The 26,478-nt window shown below is 43.5% G+C and overlaps 2 protein-coding genes across 5 annotated transcripts in view; one reads left to right on the top strand and one right to left on the bottom strand.

Moving 5' to 3' along the window:
- The window catches only part of lrp1ab (low density lipoprotein receptor-related protein 1Ab), a 92,429-nt gene extending 90,148 nt beyond the window's left edge, over positions 1-2,281 (top strand). Inside the window, exon 89 of the mRNA XM_061075506.1 lies at positions 385-2,281. Coding sequence (XP_060931489.1) covers positions 385-522 — 138 coding nt within the window. The 3' untranslated portion in view covers positions 523-2,281. The remainder of the gene's footprint in view (positions 1-384) is intronic.
- Positions 2,282-2,408: 127 nt separating this feature from the next.
- The window catches only part of fmnl3 (formin-like 3), a 35,120-nt gene continuing 11,050 nt past the window's right edge, over positions 2,409-26,478 (bottom strand). The window contains exons 2-26 of one of the 4 annotated variants that reach the window (XM_061075507.1): positions 21,366-21,449; positions 21,164-21,244; positions 20,923-20,999; positions 18,115-18,198; positions 17,495-17,641; positions 16,529-16,637; positions 16,259-16,335; positions 15,767-15,860; positions 14,514-14,588; positions 14,308-14,418; positions 14,051-14,200; positions 13,341-13,442; positions 12,763-13,126; positions 12,303-12,395; positions 12,086-12,210; positions 10,987-11,189; positions 10,599-10,902; positions 10,434-10,514; positions 10,175-10,304; positions 8,777-8,937; positions 8,504-8,605; positions 7,199-7,291; positions 6,951-7,071; positions 5,982-6,095; positions 3,826-3,892 (exon numbers count right to left, since the gene is read on the bottom strand). In XM_061075507.1, the coding sequence (XP_060931490.1) occupies positions 6,004-6,095; positions 6,951-7,071; positions 7,199-7,291; positions 8,504-8,605; positions 8,777-8,937; positions 10,175-10,304; positions 10,434-10,514; positions 10,599-10,902; positions 10,987-11,189; positions 12,086-12,210; positions 12,303-12,395; positions 12,763-13,126; positions 13,341-13,442; positions 14,051-14,200; positions 14,308-14,418; positions 14,514-14,588; positions 15,767-15,860; positions 16,259-16,335; positions 16,529-16,637; positions 17,495-17,641; positions 18,115-18,198; positions 20,923-20,999; positions 21,164-21,244; positions 21,366-21,449 (3,060 nt within the window). In that variant the 3' untranslated portion in view covers positions 3,826-3,892; positions 5,982-6,003. Of the gene's footprint in view, positions 3,893-5,399; positions 5,444-5,972; positions 6,096-6,950; positions 7,072-7,198; positions 7,292-8,503; positions 8,606-8,776; positions 8,938-10,174; positions 10,305-10,433; positions 10,515-10,598; positions 10,903-10,986; positions 11,190-12,085; positions 12,211-12,302; positions 12,396-12,762; positions 13,127-13,340; positions 13,443-14,050; positions 14,201-14,307; positions 14,419-14,513; positions 14,589-15,766; positions 15,861-16,258; positions 16,336-16,528; positions 16,638-17,494; positions 17,642-18,114; positions 18,199-20,922; positions 21,000-21,163; positions 21,245-21,365; positions 21,450-26,478 lie in introns of all 4 variants that reach the window. The other 3 variants (XM_061075510.1, XM_061075508.1, XM_061075509.1) reach the window with 3 other exon arrangements.

The following is a 26,478-nucleotide window of genomic DNA, read 5'->3' on the forward strand; positions in this document are numbered from 1 at the left end:
ACAGATCGGATGTTTTGGTCTTTTGCCTCTTTTTTCCCTCTTATGGACTGGGAGCTTGAGTAATGTGCTAAATCACAACTCCATGTGCTTCATTATTTCTTCATAATATAAAATGTTGTGCAATTTCTGAGATGGTTTTATATTTTTGGGCATTTACACTCTTTTTACGATCAAATTCAAAAATGAACATATAAACAGGTGGATTGAAATGCACCTGCAAATTGTAGGACCCCAGCTGGCAGACTCACTATATAACAAAACTAACATGGTGGCAAAAGGCAGATGTTTAATTTAACTATCCATTTATAAGCTACAAAATGTGGTAAATACTCCCCATTTAAAAAATGTCCCTGGAGTGACCATGTCATTTCCTTTGCTCCACAGCCCACCAACTTCACCAACCCGGTGTATGCCACACTATACATGGGCGCCCACAACAGCCGCAACTCTCTGGCCAGCACAGATGAAAAGAAGGAGCTCCTCTCCCAGGGCGACGAGGACCTGAGTGACCCACTAGCGTAGAGCTCGGCATGAACTGAATTCTGCCCACGTCGCCCAGCCCCCCCCCGAACCCAGTGCTGAGACGACAGGCTCACTCGTCTTCTGCCTTTACCAACTGAAAAGAAAAGCAACAAAAAAAAGCAAGAACACTGTATAAAATGTATAAAATGAAGGACTACTTTTTTTAAGTGATTGCAGTATTATATTTTGTTCTTTGACAAAAAAAAAATCATCTGGTGATGAAAAAGGAACCATTTTATAGACATTTATTCAGTTCTTTTTAATTTTTTGCTCACCTCCTCCTCACAATCTCACGCATATAGCCACTACCTCTGTGCAAATGTAAAAGATAGAGCGATCCGGATGGCCGTGGAACAAATTTAATTTTTTATTTTTGTATGAATTGTATAGGGGGGAAAAAAAGAGAATATTGTTCCATCGTAGAAAACGTTGCCAAGTCTTTGTTGTCCCTGAAAGAGAAGTGTCAGCGTCACTACGAATGCTTCCTGGATGCTGCTTCGGCTCAGTCTCTCACATCAATGTGTATATGTACGTTTGCTGCTGGAGGTCTAAAGGGAGTAATGAGAAGTTGTTTAACTGCACATGTACACATGGAGGACTCAGCATCGTGGACAGTGTCTTCTCTGTTGTCTCAAAACAAAACCTACATTCAAGTGATTGTCTTTTACCTCCTTGCACAGACTAAAGTTCTATACATATATATATATTTGCATATATATAAACCTATTAACAAAGTGTCTTGAGAATATACCCAGGAATACAAACATCAGTAACAAATAGCAGTCTGTACTTTTTAACAGTTTTTGTTTTTGTTTTTTAAGTGGTACAATTGACCGACCTTGTGTCAGAAATGAATGAGTCAATGGCAGTGTGTGAGTGTGCTGGATGAAGATGATTGTAATAAAGTCCACATTCCAGGAGGAGCAGTCTGGGATGGATCTCTGTGGCCTTTGGTTGAGCTACTGCAGGACACTCGGGACAGCAGCCGGACTTTGCTCTGAAACTGTTCTAGAAAGTTCCCTTTTCGGGGGGGAGAAGTGACAACAAGCGTCTGTGAATTCTTTCCAGTCATCACTGAAAAAACGATCTGCAACGACTAATTAACGGAGAATGGTAACACTTAGCTCTCAATCCTTGTCTTTTGATTGTAAACGTACGTTCAGGAAAGCCCTTGGAGCCCGTTTGATGGTACGTACTTCTGTGGGAGTTTTTTTCTTTTCTTTTTGTGTGTGTGTGTTGTATGTAATTACATGAACATTGTAATTTAGGTTAATGCTCATTGTTAAGTGCATTCCCTGTTAGGAGAGTGATTAGCTTCCTGATAAGCATTCCTTTGTTAATTCCTTTGCCTTGCTGCTAACGCTAACCATCTGTCCGTCAGTCAGCCTGGTTCTCAGTCTTCAGTAAGTGTTGCTCTGTGTCACCACACTGCTTCTCACCGAGCTTCTCCTCAGCCTCCGCATCACACACACACCGCACGGTGCTCTCACACATCCATCCTAGAGGAAACCCTCACGGCTTTTATCTTTTTAACAGTATTCATAACGGGTTTTTAATGTTTGTGCTTTTTTTTTTTTTTTTTTTTACATCCTGCTCTGTTAGATTTTCACCTGACCATGTAAATTAGAACAATCATTTTTCAGTTGGAGAAACATTTTCGGTGGCGAAACCCACATGGATACTTGTGGTTCTGATTGTTTTGTTATGATTCTATTTCTTTTTGATATAAGAAATTAAATGGATTTTTATAGTAGAACTACACGGTGGCTCTGTCCGTCATTTGAGAGATGGAGAGGAAAAGCAGTCGCAGAAATTCGGAAATGAATATCAGCTATCCTAAAAAAGAATTGAAATTAAACATGAACTTACTTATAACACTTTAATAATATACTTTGGTCTTAAAGTTAGATAATTCATCTTATTTATTAAAAAGGAAAGTGTCATCTTTCAGTCAATAGACAAATATAATGGATCATTTCTTCTAAAAAGTAAATTTCTTGATTTCAATGTACATTAATGTAAAGAATAGTGTCTCATACAACGAAAGCCAAATTAATTAGTGTACAAAGTGTCGCTCCCTTAAGTTACAACACGGGCTGTAAGTCTCAACAGCTGTTGGGAGGAAACTCATCTAGGATATAAGACAAATCTTCACACACATAACATCTCTTTAAGATTGGAAACATCCTTCATCCATCACCACATCTATAGCAGGTTAACGTCATCCGAGGCCTCTTACAGCAGTCCGCTTCTTCATACAGGTGTCACTTCCATAATGTCACTTCAAAGTATGACAGGAAGTGTTGTCAAGGCGTTCAACATTCAGTTTTTAACAAGGCACAGAAACATAATGACTCAAGTCAAATCCGAAGAAGCTTTAAGACATTGATGTACTTAAGGTATATAGAAGAGCAGTCCTCAAATCCTTATTCTCCTTCTTCTGGTGTGTCTTAAGATCTGGAGATTTCCACTTTTTGCATATTATTGTCGGTGTTATAAGGCTAATGTTACAAGTACAAGGCAATGAAAATACAATATTTAACCAATGACGGGTGTAAAATAAACTTATTATGGCTGAACCATGAGAAATAACACTGGTTACACAGGAAAAAAAAGGCACTTCTTAAAACAACAACATGAGACATTCAAGAAAGTTTGGTTTGGCTAGCTTGTCCCTAAGGAACCTGCACTGTAGATGCCCTTTCCTCCGAGATACATGTGATTGAAATCTAAATAAAACATTGTCGGTATTAAGTTGTGATTGGATGTGTTGAGTAGCTTCTCGCTGATTTGGAGGAAGGTTTCTTTTTTTGCAAGTGTCTTGGAGGCAAAACATCCCAGCAGCGTGGTTGGCATCTTCCCTTGGCTGCCTCCCAGTCGAAGTCCTGCTATGACTGCATCATCGGAGGAAATGTATGGTCTCGGGAATAAGATCCACATGTTGGCAGGCACTTGTTAGTGAAAGTACAATTCCGTCTGCGCTGCGGTCCGTCAGTCCTCACCTCACCTGTGCTCCGACTGGTCAGGCCCTCGACGCCAACAGAGCAGTGAAAGTCTCATACGTGCAGCGAGAGAGGAGTAAACCAACGTGCTCCCGGAACGGCGCCTTGCTCGCTTAAAGTGGCGGTTAATGGCCTCCATAAATAAATAAATTACCCAGCTAACACAAGGGCGCTGTCCTGTCCTCCCTTTTATTTTGAGTCTTTGTGATCTGCAGCCTCAGGGTTGAGATGGACCGTCGGGACACAGGGGGGAGGAGGAGGGTTTTAAATGGGGAGGGGAGCGATAAGTGATGAATAAGTGGTTTAGGGTCTCTTCCAACCGTTTCGGATCAACGCATCAGCTCGCAGGAAGGGCTGGCTTCGAAGATCTGTGAGTGGGTGGGGAGAAAGGGGTGAGAGACAAGGGGGGGGTCACACATGTTAGAGGACCCAGAGGTCAAACTGTAAATTCTCTCATGCTTACGTCTACTTACTTTATCTTTTTTAAACTGTAAATGTAGCGAACATACACTCAGCTTCCGTTTTATTGGGTACACCTAATAACCTAGCGTGTTCCTATTGTGTTGTCCACCTATTTGTGTCTTTGAGGTTAAGCTGAGAAACAGAAACACTTCTCTGGATAATTCAGTTCAACAGCAACATGAACAAACTACAGTGTTGTTTTCCTTTCTCTAGAATGGGCCCTTTATATTTACATCTGGACCGGGTCCTCACTACGGAGGCCATCTTGTTTTTTTTACAGTAGCCCAGACTAGACAAACTAAACACCTTTTGAGTTTTTATGACAACTGAAGGTTATAAAAAGGTTCTCTCTCATGTTTGAAAGCGGAGGGTGACGTAAGGGGGTATTCAGCTGCAATATGAAACTTCACCACTAGATGTCACTAAATTCTACTCACTGAACGTTTAACACCTAAATACTGAACTCGTGCAGGGAGGGAAGGACTGTTGTATAAGGTGTACCTAATAAACTGCCGACTGAGTGTTAAGTGTAGCATATTCCAAACAATTATAGGAACTCTGCGCTAACTTCTGCAGTTAAGATTTGTTAACTGTCTATTAGAAAAAATAAAAAATGGGCAAATAAAGGCAAAAATAATGCACAATAAACATTGAATGACACATTTCCACGACCTTGCATTTCCACTGGTAGCAGTGAAACACAAGACAGAGAAATCCAAGGTTTTGGAAATATGGTTTCAGCAACGTTGTAACACGAATAATGCAGCAGTAAAAAACAAAAAACAAACAGTGACAATATGATGGTCAACAAGCTCTCCAGTTTGTGGAGCGACAGTTGAGATGTCTGTGCCACTGAAGTGAGAGAAAATCTTCTTTGGGTCTGTGACAGTTTTGGATTCAGACTTTGTTCGTGCAGATGTGATTGAATGTGAGAGCCTGTTGACCAACTAGCAGTTCGGCACACTGCGGATGACAGTTAGCACGGACAAAAACATGGGCGGACGTTGATGACATGTGAGACGTGAATGAACAGTGAACAACATGCAACATGTAATAGGAGGGGGTGAGGATGATGATGTTTAAAGGTACAGTTGCAATAATGGATTGATATTGAACTGAAAACTAAAGACTGAGACTTGGTGGACAATCAAATCACTAATTTCGTGTTTTAATGACTCTTGGGGCTAGGGATATTGAATTTCTCTAAAACCAAACACAAATTCGCTTCTTAAATGATCTTAAATATGATTATATACTGATATTCTGTGTGGTAAAGAAGATCTCAGTGTCGTAAAGCGTCGTTTCGGTTTGCGCCCGAAGCACTATAGCTGAAGCAGCTGACATCACTGTAGCAGCACACAGGACCTGGAAGGCCAAGCAGGCCGGGTGTCAGCCGGGCTGTACCTTCCTTACCCTCTCTTAGGAGTGGGAAATACTGTCATTAATCTTCTTTTCAGCTGAAAGGGAGGGGTAGAATAAACAGTGGTGGTTGAGGAAAGAAGAGTCACATGTTAGCCGGAAAAAAAAACCCCAACACCAAACAAGTTAGTTTCATGGAACAAAGCATCGTTGATAGAAAAAAAACAATAACAATTACCCAAACCTCTTTATCGTCAGCTTCATGAAAAGAAACGATGCCAAAAATGATGCACAGCCTTTTTTAAAGTATCATGCATGATGCTCTGACGTGATCATTTAATCACGTCTGATTGCACTGTGAGTGTCTCGACATATTTTTCACACGCTAACAATATGCCGACACTTCTCTTTTTTTCCTTTCTGTTCCATGTAGCTCCGCGTCAGGCAAAGAGGTTTGGCCGACTCCTATCACCCAAATGGCCTGATAGGAGTCTTCTCTAGTGGTAGTAACACAAACAACCAGTAATGGCCCAAGTTAGTTCATAGGGTAAGGTGGGGGGGTGGAGGTTGGTGGACGTGGGGTGGTCATGCTGCATGCACAGTGGTCAGGAGGCGCACGAGAGACACCTGGACAACCTTGGCATTAGGGAGGGGAGGGCTAGCAGTTGGCGTCGTCGCAGAGGTTGGCTTCACAGAAGAACCGTGAGCCGCGTTTAGCAGTGCGGGCTGTGAAGGGCACGCTCTTCAGTACTGGGGGGGGGGGGAGGAGGAGGGGAAGGAAGAGAAAAACATGTCACACCTGCAGGGAGGAAGGGTGGGGGGTGGGTGGGGAGGCACCGGAACCACCATCGTGTTTCATACAGGAGATGATAATGAATGTGAGATAAGTGGAGCTTGTTGTAGCTCCTGGTAAAAAAAAACTAAAAAGCCTCAGGGGGAGTTTAATAGGATTAGGACACACTGAGTTTAAGCATCAGGTGCATGAAAAGACTGCTGCAGCTCTGCTAGTAGCAGCGGAGAAGCATTATTAACATGACTACAGTTGACAATGATGCAACATTCGTATTATTTACATGATAAGTACGGAACACTGAAGATTTCCTGAGGCTGTCGATTCTGTATATTCTCCCTTTGAAGCCTTTATGTATATAAGGTTTTAATATATCTGACTGTGGCTCCTCCTGGTGGTGGACTCAAGAAGGACACTTGCACTGGGCCCAATCGGTTCTCACTGGGGCTGTCGTATTTTTCTACACACAAAATTCGAATCCGGTAACAAAATACTATCATCACAAAAACTCACAGAGGCTTTAAATAAAGATCCTGAGGTTCATATACAACAGGAATCAAAGTCCCTGTCTGACTTATCAACATATTGAGGCTCAGCAGCTTTTAGTGTTGTTGGTCTCAGACGTAACGAGACAGCGCGTCATGGAGCAACTAGCTGCTACGTGCTGTGCTCCAGATGTGCTTGTGTCTGGGTCACGTAGCACAAGGTGCATTTCAGAGGAGACGAGCAGTGAATGACCACAGTCATCCTCGGCCTGGGGCGACCCGGGCTGCTGGCCCCCACACAGGGTCTTGTCAGGGTGCTGTCTGGCCCACCTGTAATGATATCCTCAATGGTGCCGTCCTTGCCCTCATACACGGGCCGGTGGTCCTTGGCTTGCCGCTTGCGCAGCTCTGCGATCAGCTCCTGCTGCTGCCTCTTCTTCTGGGCCTGGACCTGCAGCGGCGAGGAGAGGATATTTGTGCTGTTCACTTTGTCTTCAGCACGCCACAAAGCTTTATTTAGCAACGGGTAAACATCTGATTGCTTTCATTCATCTGCGTCACCTGCACTCGGGCCGTACCTTAGGTTCCTGCTGTTTAGCCTCCTGAGCCAATAACTTTTCCCTCATTGCTTCCTCCTGCTTCTTCCTCTGCTCGTTTCCCACCACTGCATCCTGTCGAGGAGACACAAAGGTGAACAGTCAGTGACAAGAGAACTAATGCTACTGTGAATCCAAGCCAACGCACGTGTGTGGACCTCGAGGGTGGAGAAAGTGGGTCAGAAGTTGAAGGGAAACAGGGAACACACACTTTGATTAACTATGTAGATGTATTCTTTCCTCTTCTGCCTCCCTACTTCAACCACACAAATCCTTTACACTCAGACTAAATGGGTATTAAACTTACTATTTGACATTTGATATACTAACGCAGTTTTCTTGCTGAGTGCCAGACAAGAAGATTTATACCATATCCTCTCGGTTCGGAAGAGGAAGCTGGAGCCAATCCCAGCTGACAAAGGGCGAGAGGCAAGGTCCACCCTTGGACCGATTGCAGTATCAACATCTAAAAGTATAAAAGCCATTCTCCCTCTCATCCACGGCCAATTTAGAGTCTCCAAATAATCTAGCCCTGATCTGCATGTCTTCGGAGTGTGGGAGGAAGCTGGAGTACCCGGAGAAAAGCCAGGCAGACACTGGGAGCACACTCCACACAGACGGGTTTGAACCAGGAACCTTCTTCCTGTGAGATGACAGTGCCAACCACTGTGTGGAAACAGCACTGTCTATTGTGTAAGTGATGTGTGATAGAGGAAGGGCTGCACACAGACGCACGATGTGTGTGAATGGAAAAAATGGACGTCAAGACTAAAAAAGCTCAATATGATACAAACTATTACTTCTCATCTGACTCTCAGCAAGAAAGTGAGTCCCCGTATTATCTATTAACAATTATCTAACTATTCGAGACACATGTAAACACAAAGATGAACAGACGTGCACATTAATCCTCCTGCTGCACATTTCCTTGAGCAGATCCCATAAATCCAGTCCGAGAACAATCTCAGGAAATGTGCTGTGTGGCGGAGTAGGGCGAGTCTGTCCAGGGGTAAAGCGGAGGGAGGAGGGACGGAGGAGGGAAGAGCCAGTCTAAACACCACAGCTGCAGCCCCAGAGTCAGACCCAGCTGGCCTTTCCTGTTATTTGGCCTCGCGCTCTACGCCACGTCCTGTGGCACGGGGGCGGCCAAAGCTCTAACCCGCTCTGCTCCGAGACAAACCCCAGGAACTCCCCCCCCCCCCCCCCCACCCGGGCAGCAGGGACAAGCTGCACCTCGGTCAGTGAGACGCGAGGAGAGACTCGACCTCTGCTCGGGGGGGTCCTCACCTTGTAGGCTCTGATGAAGCGCACAAACACGGGGAAGAACACGGCGGGCGGAGTCGTCTTGGCGCTCTCCCCGAAGTAGTTCACCACATTGTTGAAGGCTTCCTAGAATCGGGAGGGAGCACAGTGCCAGAGAGGGAGACATGTTTGTAAACACTGTTGAGTAAGCATTCCTGTTTTTTTTCTTTTCACGTGTGTCAGAGGTGAGTGAGGTGCACGTGGGAGAGGAAGCATATATTCAGTGGATACTTTGAGGTTCAGGAGAGCGTCGGATACCTCGGCGGTCTTGGCGTCCTTCTGCAGCTTGTCCAGCTGTGAGTCGTTGGCCTGGACGAAGCCTTTCAGGACCGAGTGGTCGTGGAGACTGCACTCCCTGCGGATCAGCTCCATGCCTTTCCCCAGCTCGCGCACATCCAGCAGCACATTTTCCAGAGATACTTCACACACAGGCAACACGAATTATACAAACTTGTTTTTATACATTTGTACAGAAAGGCTCGTATCCATCCATCCCCATCCACCCACCATTATCTTTACTGCTTAATATGCCTGTCCACATATATGACTGTTACTGGAAGTAGTTATCATTAGGGCCCGAGCACTGACAGGCACTGACAGGTGAGGCCCCATTGAAATTGTAAGGATTATTATTCAGGCAAATTAAATGGCTTTTTGAGGGCTTTAACGTGCTCAAATTCTTACCAAAATTTGCAGAAAGTTAGAAAATGGGGAAAATGTACGTATACTGGAGGAATTTTCAATGGGCGTGGCCAAATGGCTCAACAGGTGTATCATGACCACACAAACAAAACAGTCTTTAAGTGCAATTGGAAAAACGCAACAGGAAGCCTGCTATTTTGCATTTAGTGGCCATTTTGGCCATATTCCACATTTTTACCACATAAGGTACTTGTACTTAAATCTTACATTTCCATTTGTAAACTATTTGTACAGGTTTTTTGTGTCTGTTTTGTAATATATACTTTAGATATAGCAGAATACTTTAAAATATACATTTCTATATGTACACACATAATCTTGTGGGTTGAGACTTTTAATTTCAATTGTCTTTGCTGCTCCCTTCATCTCTGTCACACATTTTCTTTTGTATGAATACTTTAAGCACTGATGCACCATTTATCTTTGACAATGTCTTTTTTGTCATGAATGTTTTAAATATTATTTTATTGATGTGCTCTGTTACACACAGCATCTATTGGACTTCTGTCCGTCATGGGAGAGCGATCCCTCACTAGGAAGTCGCACCCTCTTAAGCCCTGTGAGGCAAATTGTGATTTGTGAATATGGGCTGAACAAATAAAAAAATGTGCTTGGTTACTGTAAGGATGAGAATGGGAGTCATTGCAAGCACTCATAGATATCAGTTCCATGTGTCTGATTATTTAAATTTACAGTAGACGCATTCATTTTTCAATGGGAAATGGTGACAATTTTGAAAAAATGCCCTATTTCGCAATGTTAAAGAAAGTGAAAAGAAATTCCTGGATCTTCCCTGGGTTATTTCCTGACCGATACTGCATCCTTCTACCAGGTTTCATAGAAATCCATCCAATTCTTTATGTGTATCTTGCTTACAACAAACCGACCAACCAGCAAACAGACACAATATCTTTGGTGAAGGTATTGACAGTTTGATGTTTAGTGTAAACTCACCCGCTGCAGCTTTCTCCACAAAGTGCAGTTCGTTGCAGAAGTTAGCCAGTTCAGGGAATTTCTCTTTTATGATGAGAGCTATGTAGTGGAGCAACGTCATTTTTCTGTCTGTGGACTTAGTGTCCAACAGCTGTGGAACAAAAAAAAATTAACACCACTGTCTTCATCAACAATAGCACTGCAACAATACACAACCTGGGATATGTAACAGCATAGTAATAAACCGAGTAGTTAAACGAGATCTCCAAATCCTACTCACCAGATCAAGACTTTGTAATTTGAAGCCATAGACACATCCTCTCTTGCTGCTGTTCATGTAGTTCCCCAAAGCTAAGATGATCTTCAAGTAAACCAGAGGAATGAGTGAGTATGAGACACCAACACCGCGGAAACAATAACACCAGACGAAATCTAAACCGCTTACCTCAAGCACCCTCCTCAGCTTGGGTGAGGATTTGACGGATCCCGAAGAAGCGATGACTGCGTTGAGCTGCGGCGTGAGCATGCTGACATTGTCGGCAAAGTTCCCGACAAAGGTGATGATGTTCATCCTCTGCGTGAGTCTCTCGATCTTGCTGAATAACAACATGAAGCGATCCTCCTCCGCCAGCTGGTCCAGCGGCCGCCGCTCGCGCTCGTACTGACGCAGCACCTTGACCTCCGTCTCCGTGGGCAGGAAGCGCATCAGGCACTCCACGAAGTCCACCGGTAAGGCCTTGAGGTCAAACCTGAGCACAGATCATACATATCAGTAATTTGTTCCATCTTATCTATGTTTCAAAACAGATTTGAAGTTCATAACAAGTGCCTACTTCTCTATTGCTTTGCAGATCTCCTCTGAGGACTTGTTCGCCTTTCGCAGCGTGATGGCTAGGTTCTTGGAGCGATTGGCTTCCAGCAGAGTGACTTTGTTCACCGTCTTCTGGGCCACTTTGCTCTTTGTGCAGGCGAGGTCGACAATCGGACCCTGGGCTCTGGTTTTAAAGAGCTCCTCAAACCTCTCCACATCCAGCTCCTGCAGATGAGGGACAGTTACAAAAAAGGCTCAACTGACATTTTAAAGGCTCTGAAAACATGTTCAGCTTCTTACTAACAGCAAAGTGGCTTCAACATGAAAGTTAGATAAGTAACGGTTTTTCACATGACATATTTCTGTTTATTTTTTTCTATGCTTTTCTCATTGTTTTAAAGTGGGCAGGACTCAGTTTGAAAATATTCCAATGTGCCGATTCATCCACATGTGACTCAAACTGTGATGACAGCTGCTTGGTTTTTGTGGCTTCTGTTGCCAGCACAGCCTGAGCTTTTGAGTGTTAAACTCTTAATAAATAACACATGAGAATGTTTGTTTTCACACAACTTTCAGTTTGTTGCTGAATCACTTTAAAAATTGTATCCAATCTTTATTTGATCAGATTTTTGATCGGTTTTTCAAGAGAGACCTGAGAAATTCACAATCAGCAAATAAATACAACACAACACAGAGTTAATAAATAGAAGCAACACAAGAAGAACTCAATAAAAACCATCACAAGAATAATAAAAACATCAGATAACAAAGATTTAAAATCACCAAGGGGAAGGTCAGATTGCAGCTCAGTCAATTTAAAAGGTGCATAAAACCTGAACCCAGTTGTACCAACATAAGTGTGAGCATTATTTTAAGTGTTATCAAGTTTTAAATGAGAGAAGAGAATCATCAGCACAATTTTATAAATGAATAACATGAGATGACTGTTTTTTTCTTGATGAAGAATGAAAAAATGGATGACAGTCTGGTGTCAAGCCAAATTCCTAAGGGTTAGTATAAATCTACCAGAGTCATTTATTTAAAGTTGTAAAGATTTGAAACCAAGTTTCCAGAGACAAAGACATCAAAGTTATCGGTGAAGTTTCATCTGCTTGATTTACCTCCAACACACGTTCATCATCAATCTCATTGAAGACTGTGCCATTGATCTGATTGGGCTTCAGGGCCGTCCAGTTAAACACAGGCAGGCGGAACTTCGTCTTGATGGGCTTCTTGATTCTGATGGCTGTAAAATATATAAATATGTCGACTTAAGCTCTGCCGCCTGCAGTAGAATACACAGTTAGAGATGCTCAAGCTTAAAGTCGTGGCTCTCACCTGACAGACCCAAACTCAGGATAACTGAGGGACAAGCATCTGGCAGAGGTGGAGCCAGAGGAGGAAGCGGTGGTGGGGCTGGTGGACCGACGCCTGGAATTAAAGTGGAAGACAATATTATTTAAATATCCTTTACTATTCTCTTCATACTTCATTGCCTTATTCATTTTGCATCCGCTGAGTTTTTTGTTCTATATGTTCTGCGGTATCTTGGCTCAGCGAGTTATCATAAAGAAGTGAAAGAGACAATCTGCCTGCACACATGCACACAGGAAACCAGCCTTGTTTCCTCTTCCTGTCTGGGTTAGAGAAACACTGCTGTGACCCATCACCTGGCACGGATTGACAAAAAAGGGGGGGAGCTCAAAATAGACCTGCACTGAGGCGCTGTGCTCAATGTAAGTCAACTTTCAAATGTATGTGTCACCAGACATAGTCATTATGAGTCATGGTCTGTCACCTAAGGCTGAGGGCAGGGGAGGAGGAGGTGGTGGAGGCGGCGGAGGCGGTGGGGGTGCTTCACTGGCTGGGGGTAAACTGGTGTCGGGCCCTCCCGGTTCCGTCCACCCTGCTGTCGGGACCCGAGACAGCTGCCCGATGTCACCCAGAGGGATCCCGAGGCCAGTGCCCCCCCCACCACCACCCACACCAAGCGGCTCGATTGCAATGTCTCCATCGGGCTTCTTGTGCAAACGGATGGTGCCCTGCTGCTCCAGCTCCAGCAGCCGCCTCTCGATGTTGAAGGACCTCTGGAAGGCGGCGTCCTTCTCCTTGATCACCCTCCTCAGGGTGTTGACCTGGGTGTTGGTCGACTCGTACGTCTCCTGAGCGGGCAGCAGGGGGCGATAAAGAGCACAGCACAATGACTCCACAAGCCCAAAGAAACATCCTGTTTCCTGCTGACCTGATTTGCTATCACAGCAATTTAGCTGCAACAAACATCTGAAACTGATCTTTTGCGAGAACACACAGTGCAAGCAAAGCCTTTCGGATGCAAGGCTTGCAAGCAACAGTGCGTCTGTACGGCTGCCAGCTCACCCGGATTGCTAGCAGGTCCTTGTCTTTCTGAAGGAGCAGCTTCTCCAGATCAGCTACTTTCATCATTGTCTCATTCTCAACCTCCAGCACCCGCTCCGTCACCTGAGGAAGAAGAGAGGGAGAAGAGAGGGATGAGAGGTGGTGAATTCAAGAAACCGGACCGATGTCTCCCAGCTCCACTCCCTCCCGCTCTCTGCCCATATACACTGTGCATGATCAATAAGAAATAAGGCCCATCCAGAAGCATGACACAGCATGAGCTATGTGACATAGTGCTCATAGTTTAGATTTTGACCAGATTACACATGTTGTAAAGGAATTCGTATGGAATCTTCAGCCTCATCCTCCCCAAACATTCATGACCCCTGAGAACAGAGTTTGTTATGAAATTCCTCGAGTGATGTCAGGGCTGCCTACGACCTTTCCATGTGAAGAAGGTCTTTTGCAAAGCAGCGTGGGATACAAAAGCCAACTGCCCAGAAAGAACGAGCCGGCAGCAGAACAATATTAAGACTGTTTCGCGCAAAGCATTTTCCAGTGTTGTGCACCCTGTCATTATCCTGCACCACTTGTGAAATGCAAACACCGAGTAGATTTATAATTACCACGTAGAAACAGCAGAGTTAAGTACATAGCTGGTGAACCACAACAATCTCATAAATGGGACCAGAGAGCCGTGTTGGTGGTCCGGACTGGGCGGGCACACTCACATGGGACAGGTGCTCCTCCAGTTCGTCCACCTTCTCCAGCGCCGCATTCTTGGTCTCTGCATCCTCCAGCAGCCCCCCCACGTCGAACACGTTGTCCAGGTAGGCCTGGATCTGCACCGACAGCTTGTCACTCTCTGTGTGTTTACATTTCTGACACGAGGAGAGAAAGAGTCAAGATGAGGGATATTCCACACACACTGTACTGATTAAATAGTCTCCCAAGTGAGGATATTTTGTAAAAGATATTGTCTCCTCACCTCCAGGTAATCATCCAGTCCCAGCTTGGTGAATTCATACTGCAGATGGACCCTGAAGTTCATGTCCTCAACCGAGTGGACCACGATGTTGACGAACTGCATGCAAGCAACCTGGACCACAGACACACAGAATAAGACCCAAATTCATTTAAACGAGACAGACACACATTCAGACCAAAAATAATCCATCTTGGTTTAACACTTGCCATGAAGTCGATGTTTCCCTCCTCACTGCGGAAGTGGTCCATCAGTCTCTCAAAGCGATGCTTCTCCTTACACACCTAAGAGGCAAAATATTCAGCAGTACAGAGGTTAGTACAGTTAGTACAGTTCAAAGAAACAAGATATTACATTATAATTTTAGATGGAATGTGATGATAAATAAAAACCAGGTGGAGAGTTAATAAATAAGTTTAACATGAAGAGGAAGTGGGAAGAATGAGATGTACAAAACTTTTCATCCTATGTTATATTATGTTGGAGAGTTTTGCCATTACTGGAGATTTTACTAATATATGTTGGCACAAAATGTTGTTCACCATAGATTTGGGTAATTTGACAAGAAACAGACATCACTTGTGCCTAATGATTATTCCAGAACTATGTTTCCACTGTACTCTTTCCTCTGTATTATTTCATGTGACAACACATAAGTGAATAAAGTGTTTTGTGATGTTTATACACATTCCAGAGTCCATATCATCCATCCCAAGATCTTAGCTGTATGTAAACATAGGACAGATTCCTCGATTCGCAACAAGCTGGTCATGGGAAGGGACGCTAGCAAAAGTATAAAAACATTGGAAAGATTTATTTTAGCCAAATTCCTACAGTAAAAATACACTAGTGGACCAGAAGAAAACAAACACTACTTTCCCAGTGCTTCTCAAATGTATTTAACACACAAACATCTCAGCTAGTCACAGAAGTGTTTGTGGACCTACTCTTCGATTACTGATCCAGCTGCTCTCGAATACTATACATGATTTTCCTATAAAGATCTGCCACCTTGTATTAATATAGAAATACCACCACAGAAGTACCATCTTGTTTTGACTAGCGGGCTGATTGGGCCGTGTGTATCTCTGGGGCTTTAGGCTGCGAGGTAATTGTCTTGTTCCGGTGTTTGGGCGACTGTGCAGACAGAAACCGAGAGGCTAAGCAAACCTTTGTGGTCTGCTGGCTCCCATCAGGGACTTGATTCTTATCATTGTTCAAGGTTGCCGCACATCTGGTGTCGTAATGAGAATAAAACCCCCAGACAGTGTAGAGCTTTGCCTACACCCTCAGTAGACGTGAAATCTCCCAGAGCTCCTCAACTTTCATCCTTCTACACTGGTCCTTTATGCCTTGACGCACATTATTCAATCCCCACAGAATTAGCAATATATTACCACTGAACTCTAAACATAAGATGATGACAACGGTTCAAAATTAATTTCAAAGTTGCTTTGGGCACCTCTTTGAAGTTATCAAATGCTGAAAGGATGATCTCGTGACCTCCTCGGACCAGACAGACGGCAGCCAGCAGCTCAAGGACCAAAGCTTTCGTCCTAGAAGTACAGACAACATTCATAAGAACAACATATCTGGACACATTTCAACTGCGAAAAACTATTTACACCACGAGAATGTACGTCTGTGCATGCAATCCTCCAAACGAGTGCAAATGCATCAATAAATAATTCACACTCGAGTCTGAAGCAGTCTTTTATAGCTATTTAAGTGTTTACCCTCCTTCACTTCATTATGAAGTGATCAGCCCCGGTGGTTTACCACTAATCTCCCTTTAGTAAACATTCTTTTTACAGCCTGTATATACGCCTCTGAGACCCGGATTCAGAGAGAAGCCGAGCCCCACGGAGAATGGGAAGCGTATCATATGAAGTGGCTGCAGGGTTTCCCCCATTGTACGACCCAGCCCTGTGGAGACGGGGGCCTCAGTTCTTACCGTGAGTTCTTATTGTTCAAGCTGAGAGCAATTTCATTGACTGCGTGTGCGTGAGACATGACCATATTGAAGCCATACTGCATGAAGAAGACAGAAAGAGAGAACGGCATGGGGTCATTAAAACCTGGGTTTATACACACACACAGCACTTCACTGCAAAGGAAACACACGTTTATAACAACCTGACATTATCTGTGTCACATAGGTTATCACTCGTGTGTGAACCTCTTTAAAACTGCAACTCTCAAGCGGAGTGCGGTTGTTTGTTACCTGGTAGTTCATGATTGCTCTCAGGCACATGATGCACACGTGCACATCATCCTTCTGGCTCACAAGGCGGGAGTTCTTGATGGTTTTGGTGGTGGAGACGGAGCCATAGCTGCAACAGATGGCGGCACATGTTAACATCCTGTGTAGAGCTGCATTCACCACACTTTCTTACATCCACTTTGTTATTTAGAAAAGCTCCTCTCATTATTACAGAAATTTATGTTTTTGTTCATGACTCTTGTTTCAAGTGTGTCACATGGAGAGAAACACAGAGAGAGAAAATTACAGAGAACGAGGTCTGACAGAAAAAACTTCTATGGCTTTTGAGGTTACAGATGCATTATGGGAGCCTGGTTCCCTTGCTTCTGTGAACAGACTGACTGCTGCTTTGCAACTGTATTGCACATTCATCATGTGCATGTAATTTTACATTTCTATGATCATATAATGAGTATTTTTATTCATACACTAACATTTCTAAAATAACGTAAAGTTATACTAATAAAAATTGTATCTTAATTTGCTTCTAAGTGTTAGAAAATCTATGAAAAATATTCATTAGGACTATTTCTTATATGCTTAAATTCATCGTATGCTTTTGTGTTTGCTATCTCCGTAGCCTAGTGATGAAGAGGAGAATCATAATAGTCTAACATGTGCTGCTGCTCACAGCTGGCTCTCATCTGAAGACAGTGCAGAGGCACATCTGGACAGATTAGGGAGGACGATGAACAAAGTCGGACACAGGACAAGAGGTCAGAGACTTTCAGTTACTCCATCTGTGATACTGCTCATCATCAGACTGAGTTTGGGCATAGCCTTGAGGTCAACTGGGAGGTCAGCACACCAGTGATGGCACCGAGAAAACTGGTTGGCATGCTTATTCCTTACAGCGTTCAAGGTTAGCAGAGCGAGGCGTTTACAGGGATAGGTAATAGGCGGGAAAGCTGGCTTAGCAATACGTACCGGAGGACAGACTGGCGGGCAGAGCGCACCAGTGTGTTGCAGAAGGGTTGGCTGCCCGAATGGTGCAGATCTTCTATAGACCTGCTCCAAGACTTAGACTTGTCCAAGAAGCCTTCCTCACCATTCTCCAGACCCTCAAAATCCAACCTGGGCCACATACAGACAGACAGACAAGCCAACACAGAGGCATGGGGGAGTAGATGAGAGGCGGGGGGGGGGAGGGAGCTTAGGTTAGCAAGGCGGGCCTGGTAGAGAGCCAGGGGTTATCACAAGAACTGTCATCAAGCTGCACGATAAAGCTCAGCACAGAGATTCCACCCCATCCAGGCAAAGTACGGCTCGGGACTACACCGCATAGCATGTGTCCAGAAACACATTGAGTTTGCCAAGTATGCAAAAAGGCAAACGAACAAATCCCAGGAATGCAATGTGCCAAGAGCACATTTTAGATGCACAAGCAGTTTATTACAGGCTCAACAGGACACATGTGTGTGTTAACCCAGCAGCTGGATCCACTGCCCAACCCAGTTCCTTTTGACTAGGGTCAGGAGGTGTGTGTGTGTGTGTGTGTGTGTCTGCGTGAGTGTGTGTGTGTGTGTGCGTGTATATAAAGTACTCACATGACAGCACACTGAGCGAAGGAGAGATACTCCACCAGGACGTCGAGACCTCTGTTCTCATCATTGAGGAACTCCCTCACCCACCTGTGACGCATGAGAACAAAGGGAGGTTAGCAGGGCACCAGATCAACTACACACCCTTATCCTTCAGGACTGCAGTTCACTCATCAAAGGAGAGAAAGCAGAGCGATATGAGGCGGACTAATTAAAAGAGTTAATCCGGTTCATAAGTCAGGTCATGGTCATCCTTCCTTTCACTAATGAGAACTAAGGATGACATTTATTTGTCTTACTAGGTGGAATACCTCCTGGATTAAAAGGACAAATATAATAATAACAGTACATTTTATATCGCAGCACCTTTATATACCCAATGACAGCTTACAATATATGTTTAAAAAAACATATATTGTTAGGAGATTAGGAGACGGACGCAAACACACTTCAAAACAACATATGTAACGCAAGTTAAAGTGGAAATAGTGTTGTAAAAAATTAAAACAAGGCTTAAGAGGTAAAGACACCTAACAGTACAAAATATGAACTTTGAATCTTGAAAATAAGTTCATATGCATTTAAAGCGAAATCATCAAGGCAATGGATTAAATGAATAAGTACAGGTTCCTTTGGATGTGCATTATTAATATGATCCTATGCTTATATGTGCATGTTCACATCTGTATGTGTTGCTTCATCAAAACAATCCTGACTCTGTAAACATTCGGATCCTCGAAACCAAACAATGTCACAAAATTAGGTCAAAGTCACTCTGTCCGGCCTCCAGAACTCATCAGACAGCTGCTCAAATCTATATGATGTTGAATAAATCTAAGGGAATTACGCTTTAATACAAAAGTTATAAAAGAGAACAAGTGAAAGATTCATTATTAACACTAAGCAGCAACAGTTATTAAAATAATTTGTATGAAGGCATAATATCTGGCCAAAACTACTCCTATCTTTATTGTTAGGAGTGCAATTATTATTTGAAATGCTTCGTTCTTCATTTGTTTAGAATTCAACCTTTAATTAAAATATTGAAATCCTCACAATGTGTTTGTAACTATGTAACTATGTTACCATACGTGTTAAGTGATGTTTTATAGAGCGACAAATCTGTCGATAAGTTGAGAAATATTGAAAGTAATTGCTGGTTGTGATTCCACTTCACTTAAGACCACGTCTCTGAGGGGGAACTCGAAGACTGAAAGAAAAACGGCAAATATGCAATGGAAAGAGAAGTAGAGCGAAGGTTCAGGTTTCCTCTCCGTTTAACTCCAGTTTTTTCGGAGTGAGAAACGACTCCAAACAAAGGAATTCCCATTGCGACGGGAGAAAGAATGTGGAGGGCATAAGGCTGAAGGAGCCGGGCTCACTTCTGAATCCGTGACAGCCGACAGTATTTAGCCTGCCTCCCCCACAGAGCCGCTTGTCTTCCTCCCCAACTTCTTCAGGGAACTCTTGTCTTAGGAAGGGGAGGGGCTGGGGGGGTCTGCAGGATTGGGGTGAAAGGTTCTTAAAATAGTCACAAAGTGTGGGTCATGATGAGAGACTGCCGATCAGCCAATGGCAGGCGGGCAATCAACTGTCTCAAAGTACAGCGGAGGGACGGAGGGAGGAGGGAGGACGGAGGAGGGAGGAGGGAGGACGGAGGAGGGAGGAGGGAGGAGGGAGGAGGGAGGAGGGAGGAGAGGTGAGCGGAGGAACAGAGCAAAGCAAACAAAGCAGCGAGAGATTGGGTGCAGGAGGTAAGAGGAGGGGGGGGGTACACTGAGGCAGGCTTGATCATCAGTTTCCTGTCTAACACCCCCCCTCCCTCTCCCCTCTCTCTCCCCCCTTTGCCTCTGACACCCCGCTCCTTCCTCCCTTGCCCATTCCCCCCCGCCTCAACTTCTCTTCCAACCAGTTGCTATTTCAGATTTTTCTTGGCAATCTGAGGAATAACACATTAGAAAAGGGCCCAGGAATCAGACACACAATAAACCAGCATCTGTTACACTTAATCCCGCCCCACGAAAAGACGGCTGAAAATAGCTCTCCCTTCTTTTTTCCTCTTTGCCACTGAGTCTTTCTGGGAAATACATTGAAACTGTTGAGACTGTTATTGATGAAGCCTGATTTAGAATATGAGTTATTCTTTGAGCTCGGTGAATGCTATGGAAAAACGAAAAAGCTTTTCTTATTTTTTTTTCTCCGCAGCTCCTTCAGTGGCAAGTCACAGCAGCACTTTTTAAAAACGCGAGTATCTGTGTCACATCAGATTATAAAGTCAAAAATCCAAAGTCTGCAACAGTGAAGACACAGGCCACAAAGGCTTGAGATAACATCCACATACACACCGGGTTCATAGTGAACTGTGTTGTCTTGCGGTGACAAAATATGACAACAGTAGCTGTCTTGCTTTAGCGTGTGAGAAATGTGTAAACATAAAAGTATCCTTATGTGTGTGTGTCCGGTGTCTGTGTGTGTTTGTGCAGGTTTGTGTGTTTCACAGGGTTCAGCGTTGGTCAGCCAGGCTTCCTGTCCCTCTGGCATCCACAACAAAGCTTCCTGCTCCACACTATGGGGGAGTGGACCAGGCAGCACAATGGCTACCATCTGGGCATTATGAGGACCAGCTCTCTGAAGTGGAGCTGCAGAGCTTGGCAAGTTAGAACAATAGGAGGAGATCAGGGCACTAGAGAAACGGCCCTGGGTCCCTGAAGCAGCAGCAGCACCACGAGCACAGACGGGGACTGTTCTTCTGAGCCAAGACAATAATGTGGTTTCCTTGAGCTCCGGGCCAAACCAGAGATAAGAAGTGATTACCCAATGTGGTTTGTCCGCAGCGATATCTCCAGCTCCCTCAGGACTTTTGTAGATTCCTGCACCCGCCTGCGGAACTTCTGTGCGACATAAAAGAAAGAAACAGTTTAGCGGCAGATTTATCATCGTTCACAGTTCGGCCCTAATGAGCTGTGAGAGTTGACAGGTTCTTAAACAGTTTCACTTAAAAGAGACTTTGATGTGTAAAGTTCCTGTTTACACAGAAAGGCCGTTTGCATCCCACCTTGCGCGTGACTCCGGGGTCTAAGTAGCCTCGCAGCTTCTGGATGTAGGTGTGAGGCGGGTTCTTCACCTGAAACCTCTCCTGAAGACACACAACACAGTCAGAATTATTACATTGTGAGTTTGCTGAGGTCACTGGGTTGGCAGAGTAACACAGGCGTGGGTGTGTGTGCAGATTTGGCAGTTTTTCAATGAGAACGCACCTGGTCGCAGATCAGGTCCCATTTCTTCTCATTGTCATACTGTCTGAGGAGCCGGGCTTTGTCTGGAGGCAGGTTCATAGAATTCTGAGAATATATCAAACAAAAGCATTAGTTTAATCTATAAAATACATATAATATTGTAACCATTTGATTACTTGTAGCAGATGTGTGGTTACAGTAGTGTGTGTCACCGGAATTTTACAGAGCTCTGGCGCCAACGGCAGAGCACAGGAGAACATTTTGGGGACTTACACCATGACCTCACTTCCTGTGTTGACTTTCAGCATCCTGCCGCAGGAGATGATCTGCATCTCCGCTGCACTCTCGCGTGTCAGTATTATTCAGGCAACACTTTGCTTATAGTACGAACCTTTTATCAGACACGTTATCTCATCCAGCAATAAAAACTCTTGACACTTGAATGAGACGTATCAAGGCGGCAAATTTACCACGGCTCAGATTAAACATCGGATGCTCTGATTTGTGTTTGGAGAAAAATCCACTTCGGTGTTTTATGTCCTTGTTACCATGGTCAAATTAATAATAACACAAACGATATGACGTGACGCTTTTGGACTATTTACTTCCTTGAAGTGAAAAGCTCATAAACATGGTTTGACAACTTAAAAACGAGGAAGTGCAGCAACACAAGGGAGGTGGTCAGCCCCTGAAACTGATCGCCTCAGCGGTTCTCTTTGAAGAGACATGAAGGATTGTTACTGGGAACCCACATTTACACCAGTTCAACCCTACAAATGGCCCGTCAGCTTGACTTTTAACCTGCTGCTATTACTCAGCCCGCCCTCTACAGCACAACATTAACCCATCCCAGGCCATCCATGATGCTCACACTGGTCTTTTTCCATAGAGGGAAAAAAAACATATATTTGTTACCATGACAACCACACTGACTAGTGGAATATCACGTGCCAGTATTTAAAAATTCGTTTTCGGCATCAGGACGACATTGCTCACTCTATCGGCACAATGATGAATCATGTGGTGATGACTAAGAGCTTCCAATAAAGCAGCAGGTTTTTGCGATCACCATTAAACATATGCTAAAACAAACTAGAATATCCCTCAGTAGAGCACAAACCTCTGCCAAGGCCCAACAGTCCCCCACCTACACATTGGTCTGAGTTAGAAGGTTTCTACCCCTACTTGCTAAGGGATACCAGTCCCCTAAATAAGTCTGTATTTTTTCTTCAAGATTTAGAAATTATTCTCTGAGAAATCCACAAAAAAGATGACAAATCTTGCAATGTTAAAGTCTATAATTCCAGGATCCAACCCTGATCTGAACCTGCACTAAAACACAATGGGTTATTTCCTGACCCTTAAGGCATCTGAAGTTTTTGCTTAATCCTGCGAACTAACACACAAATGGAGACGAAAACATAACCTCCATGGCAGCGGTAATAAAGGAACTGTTAACCTCAAAAATATTTAAAAAATGCAGAAAATAAAATGCCTGACAAATCTTTAACAGTCTCTAACTGTGGTGGAATACAATGCCAAGATGTGCATATGCGGCTTTTGATTTAACCTGCTTTGTAAATCCCATGACGGAGAGGAGAGAGACACAACATGCATACCAGATGTCCGGAATTACAGGAGGAATGTGTCTTGTTTATAGTAGTAGTTTATAGTAGTAACTTTTCTCTCTTGTCTGACCCCCAAGCTGCTCTCTCCTCTGTCTGTCTGAGTATTTAACAAAGGCTGGACACAACCCACAACTTTATACTCAAAAAGTTTAAAAAAATAGTTAGTGATTATCATAAATACATAAATATACAAAAGAAACTGATTACAGTAAATCAAATGGATGCATTATATGCATAATAATAATAATAATCAAGGGATTGAGGGTAGTGTAGAAACCATTTGTTAATTTATTCATTACTCAAACAGAAACTATCTTGATAATCAACCTAAAAGTTAAATGGCCTAACATTTTCTTGCCCCTACATTAAATGATATTCTGAAGACATCTGAATACACGACCCTTGTGCTCCGGAAAACCATGATAGGAATTTACCAGCTTATGGCTAAAACAACAGGTTGGGGTATTGATAATAATTTAGTAAGTTCAAGTGGGCGCTCTAATGAATTAGAAGCATATGGAGACTTTGAATAGACCTCAGATTATGTTCCATAGGCCTGGTTTTGACACAAAACACCCAGATATCTGCTGCAGCATCTGTTCAGTTCCAAAGTCCAGCTCCCTTTGTTTTCCCCCTTGATTTCTGTGTTTATTTGATTCTGAATAACATACATGAAGACCACACACACACACACAAACGCACAATTTCCATAATGATCAGTAAAAGCACAAGGAGCTCTGTCCCTTCCCAACAGAATAAATATTAATTCTTTAAAGAACACACCGGGGAATCTGATAACATTCTGCTCTCTGTCAGTTAGAGCCTCAGGTGATGTCAACAAATACAGGTGGAACTGTGAGCAGCCGCGTGTGAAGAACTGTTTAAATAACAGGTATGAAAGCTACATGAACGTTGGCATAGAGAGGAGGTTTCTCCCTCCACCAGACCAAAAGCAGAGGGGATGTTTCCTTTCAGACCAGATTTGGGTAATTTGAGCCAAGTAACCCAATTTAGCTAATTTCATTTCACTTTCTCCCACAGTGATGCTATCTCACGCTTCCTGTTTTTTTTACGAGAAGCTAAAAGAAGTCGTTTCCATGGCAGCGAGGGGGCTGGGGTGGCTCCTTTTGGTTTCAGATACACCCCGGCCCATTTTAGGGATGAAATACTACAGAAATGCCAAAAATGTCTGGTACTTGTTGATGTAGGCATATAGCCCACATGCGCTCTCCTCCTCCAGCAAGGCCCGTCTTGTTCGACCTGAGACCGGATCAACAAAGGATTCAATGTGGAGCTTTGTTTTGATTTGGTACTGTGCCATTCCCATCCTTTGACATTTGAGCTATTTTTTTCCTCATAGAAAATGGCTCACAATGGCTGGTGGGCAGGGTCAGTGTTTGCCCCCTGGTGCTGTGTGGAGCAGAATCCAGCTAAAACACAACACCACTGCACAACCAGATGAACCGGTTCTATTATCAACACTATCCCTCCGATCAGTACACCCCCATTGTGAGCTAGGACAAGAGAGTGAGTCACCACACAAGGCCACCTAGGAAACAAAATGGAAACTCCACTGTATTTAATGTATTTCAATTTGTTGAAAGATTAATTTTTTGGAACTTTTTATGTAGATTTCTTTCAAAGAAAAATACTTACAGCAAAGAAGTAAAAAAACAATTCTTTGTTTTATATTGCTATACATTTAATACACTGTAAAAATAAATCTGTTTCTTTTTTGGTAACACCAATCCCAAAAATGTCTTATTAAAGTTATACATTTTGTTGATATAGCTTTTTATTTAAAGATGTTAATGTGAACTCTAAAGACACTAATCATTGCGTTTTTTTTATTAAAAGTATTAAAAGATTAACCTGACATATCAACGGTAGATTAATGATAACTGAACATATTGGTTGTGCGCCTAATTAATAATTCACCTGAAAAAGAGAAGATATTATGCACAAGAAAAGTAAAGAAGCATAAAGTGGGACACGCATTGAGAGGGAAAAGAGGTGGTGGAGCAGCACAGGCCAACCGAGGTTTAAACTCTAAAACAGAAAGACATTTGAGCCGCTGACAAAGGAAGACGGAGGTTTCAAGGAGTTGTTTTAAAGTAGTTGACGGGGTCAGGTTGCTGCTTAAGGAGCCATGGAGAGTCCAGGAGAGCCATCAGGGACTCAGCAGAGCGCTCATGTCACGCACACGCCCACACAACTGAGGGGGAGAGGGGGGGGGGGAAGCTGGAGGGGCCATGGTCACTGCAGACTTCAGAGTCAACATGGCAACTCCATCTGCCCTCCACTGGTCAGCGTCCTAATCCGAGCTGATTTACAATTAGCCCTGAGGTAAGACCCTGACCTGCAGCTCCGGCCGGAGGCCCCCGGACAGACAAACGAAAAGGATGACAAGATGTTTCCTCCCTCGTCTCTCTCACAGCTTTACACTCTGAGTCAGGATGAGATATCACACCACCGATCTCCAAACCCTGACCACAAATCACTCTGCCTGCAGAATCCATTCCGCCTGTTTGTTTTTCTAGCGGACTCTTCATCACCAATTTACTCCCAAAGTTGAAGATGTTTATTCTGCATGCTCTTTGTGGTCAAAATGAAACTGCATTGTTGTCATTGAAGAGTGTGCTTTTCATAAAAAATTGCACTAACCAATACTCTGGGAAACTGAGAAAGTTGTTTCATTTTGATATGAACGGGGTTTGTCAACTTTGCTCAAAACCCTGAAGAAGAAGTGAGCTGTTCAACTTTGTCTTTCCAGTAAAGGACTTCTACCAAAGAGGTTATGTTTTCACACTTGTCCGTTTATTGGTATGTTTTTTTTTTTTTGTAAGCAGGAGTATACCTATGGAGTATACTCACAAACTACCACAGAACTTGGTGGAAGGAAGTGATATCCATCAGAGAAGAACATATTCCAGTTTGATATGAATCCGAATCAGGGGAACCAGGAACATTCTTTTACTTTTGTTAACCTTGCAAGATATTTCTGCATTTTCCTTGATTTCTCATAGATTAATTCCCAATCTGGATCTAGTGAAGTTAAATGTGGTTTCTTAAGGGGACTGTTGGGCCTTGGCGTAGCTATTAGCTCTGCTGGGTGCCATTCTTGTAGTCTATATACTTTTGTCAGTGATTTATTACATTTGTTGTAAAGAATGAAAGACTAGATGAGATTGCGAAACTGATTAAAACTGACTGATTTATTGATCCTGATTTGTAGCAGGCCCATTGTTTGAAGCTGTACTCTTTGAGCAGCATAGTGGACCTGGCTTAGATAAATCCCTTATAAGTGGACTAGGCACAGTTGTAGGCCTGAAATAATAATAAAACTTTATTGCTTTATCTTATATCATGTAAATTTAATTTCCCCACTGTGATACCCTAAAGGTGGCCTACCAAGGAAATGCATTCAGTGTGATTCCCTCTTTTGTGCTGTATCGGGGGGCTGGAAACACAGAGTCTATCTACTTTGGTAGTTTAACACAGGCCAG

The sequence above is a fragment of the Limanda limanda genome, chromosome 7 (assembly GCF_963576545.1).
Source record: "Limanda limanda chromosome 7, fLimLim1.1, whole genome shotgun sequence".
Taxonomy (NCBI): Eukaryota; Metazoa; Chordata; class Actinopteri; order Pleuronectiformes; family Pleuronectidae; genus Limanda; species Limanda limanda.